The sequence below is a fragment of the Rhagoletis pomonella genome, unplaced genomic scaffold, assembly GCF_013731165.1.
Source record: "Rhagoletis pomonella isolate Grant_MI unplaced genomic scaffold, Rhpom_1.0 Rhpom_scaffold_22098, whole genome shotgun sequence".
In the NCBI taxonomy this organism is placed as follows: Eukaryota; Metazoa; Arthropoda; class Insecta; order Diptera; family Tephritidae; genus Rhagoletis; species Rhagoletis pomonella.
The window spans coordinates 1-2139 of record NW_023480607.1 but is presented as its reverse complement, the minus strand read 5'-3'; the positions used below and the strand labels follow the sequence as shown (position 1 = coordinate 2139).

General features: G+C 37.0%; 2 protein-coding genes and 1 long non-coding RNA gene across 3 annotated transcripts; 1 reads left to right on the top strand and 2 right to left on the bottom strand.

Annotated features, from left to right (window-relative positions):
• The first annotated feature begins 6 nt into the window (after positions 1 to 6).
• Positions 7 to 789, top strand: LOC118732545. Its single transcript, XM_036461679.1, has 2 exons — positions 7 to 82; positions 186 to 789. Exons 1-2 carry the CDS (start codon positions 10 to 12, stop codon positions 650 to 652), a joined length of 540 nt encoding a protein of 179 aa, XP_036317572.1. The 5' UTR covers positions 7 to 9; the 3' UTR covers positions 653 to 789.
• Positions 790 to 836: 47 nt separating this feature from the next.
• LOC118732547 lies at positions 837 to 1149 on the bottom strand. Its single transcript, XR_004992146.1, has 2 exons — positions 1088 to 1149; positions 837 to 1037 (listed from the first exon to the last, which is right to left on the bottom strand). It is a non-coding gene; the product is annotated as an uncharacterized LOC118732547 (long non-coding RNA).
• Positions 1150 to 1289: 140 nt separating this feature from the next.
• Positions 1290 to 2124, bottom strand: LOC118732548 (zinc finger protein 157-like; the record flags this gene model as incomplete). Its single annotated transcript, XM_036461680.1, has 2 exons — positions 1290 to 1549; positions 1610 to 2124. Coding segments are annotated over 2 exons (681 nt in total), but the record flags the coding sequence as incomplete, so codon positions are not given.
• Positions 2125 to 2139: the final 15 nt, after the last annotated feature.

Here is a 2139-nt window from a genome sequence, read left to right as displayed (position 1 = left end):
TATTTCGGCATGCCTGTGGGTGATCAAGACAAATCCTGGGCACCTCATTTCGCGTGTGAAAACTGCAAAAGGACTTTGGAAGGTAAGACATTTTAAAACTATATTGCTTTGTTATGGGTAAAATAAATGTTTCTATTAACTTTTTTATTAGACAGTACTTTTCTTTTCTAATTTTTTTTTTTCAGGATGGTACAGAGGGGAAAAGAGAGCTATGAAGTTTGCTGTGCCAAGAGTTTGGAGAGAACCCACTGACCATTCAAGCAACTGCTTTTTCTGCATGGTGGACCCTTCCAAACGTCGGACTGGCAAAAAAGCAAGTCAAATCATGTATCCTGACATTCCTTCATCCATGGCTCCAGTTCCACACAGCTCTGACCGCCCCGTTCCTACTCCTCCAGAGAAAGAGCAGGTGTCTTCCTGTGAGAGCCCTGATTCCATGAGTGTGGAAGACAATGAAGGTGAAGGATTTAATTTACTAGCTGATAACAAAAACCCATACTATCCCAACCAAAAGGACATGAATGATTTGATCAGAGATCTTGGTCTAACCAAGTCCGATGCTGAACTTTTGACGTCCAGACTGATGCAGTGGAATTTGCTGGATCCTAGTGTTAAAGTCACATGTCAGAGGAAGCGTCCAATGAGAACATGATGGGAGATTACATTTGGGGATTGATTAGAGAAAGTGACTCGCAGTTTAAACGCAAATGTCGAAAAACCACCCGCTTCTGATTTACTTTTATGTTTTTGGTTTTCTGAAGTTTTAATAAAATTTAGTTTTGATTTATATGTGCTGTTCTGTATGATTTTTCTCTGTAGTGAAAGACTCAAACACGTTTTTCTCATAATTTTAGCATATTTTAATGAATCACATTGTCCTGGTCACAAAAGCAAAGTTTCCGAGGAATATTAGGTGGTTTCCATACTTTTAAGGCATAACAGACTAGGAAATAACAATTACATCCCAAGGACTGAGAAATTTTTTTTTTTGTTACTTAGTGTAAGCGATGGTATAGTATTCATCAATGATCAACTGGCTGTTATAGAAGAAATTAAAGAGGCTCCGAACAAGGTCAATGGTACTTACCTGGTTGTGTTCAACGATCGTGTGAAAATCAATGGTACGATATTTTCAATGAAAATTCAGGGGGGCCTGAACATCTACACATCAATAATCTGCCACGAACAGTTGTACAAGGTCGCATTGCAAGCTAGAAAATGATTGGAAGTTTCGTTTTTAGACTCACATAAAACAAACACCCAGGCAGCTGAAATAACTTGTTTAACACTTAAACAACGAACCGTTTAATTGATATGTATAAGCAGTTGACTGTAAACGATCCTAAGAATGTATCCACTTTAACTTTTAGGAATTAAAATTTTTTATAACTTATTACTCTCAAAGTATTCCGGATGTGCTTTCTTCGCTGTTTCTATGTCGTCGACGGGCTTAACGTATGGAGTTCGGCCAGTATTTACTTTGAACATTACATATAATTCATCTGCCGTCATAGTTTTGTCGTGCTTGCGTTGCATATGTGTAATAAAACTGTTAAAAAGATTATTTTATTAATCGAATAGGGTTTCAAAGCTTTTTTAAAAAACTTACTATTCACGCTTCACGCTTCCATAATTGCAAATATTGCATTTATATGGCATTAAGCCAGTATGTTCAAATGAATGTTTTCTTAACGATGTGCCAGTTTTGAACTCTTTGCCGCATACATTACATATTCGCTTAATATTAGCATGTTTTTGCAAATGGTATGTGAGACGGACTTTAATTCTGAATCGACGATCACATAAATGGCAGGCATATGGTAATTCGCCTGTATGAACTCGCATATGTACCTTAAGTTCACTTTTATCGACAAATGTCTTATCACATACAGTGCATGGAACTTTGCGTTCCTTCGTATGTAATAACATGTGGCGCTTAAGTTGAGGTTTGCTCTTATATGAATCACCACATATGTCGCAATGAAAATTTCGCTCGTTACTGTGTACAGTGTCGATATGTTTTCTTATATAATCCGCATCGAATTTCTTCTGACAAATTGGACATTCCTTAAGTTGAGCTTTTATATTTAGATGCTGTTTTCTTTCGTGCGTTTCCAACGCAAGATACGTAGATAACAC

Coding starts and splice junctions, on each gene's coding strand:
- LOC118732545 (XM_036461679.1), top strand. CDS start 10: ATGCCTGTGGGTGATCAAGACAAATCCTGGGCACCTCATTTCGCGTGT. Junction 83..185: donor CTGCAAAAGGACTTTGGAAG/GTAAGACATTTT, acceptor TTTTTTTTTCAG/GATGGTACAGAGGGGAAAAG.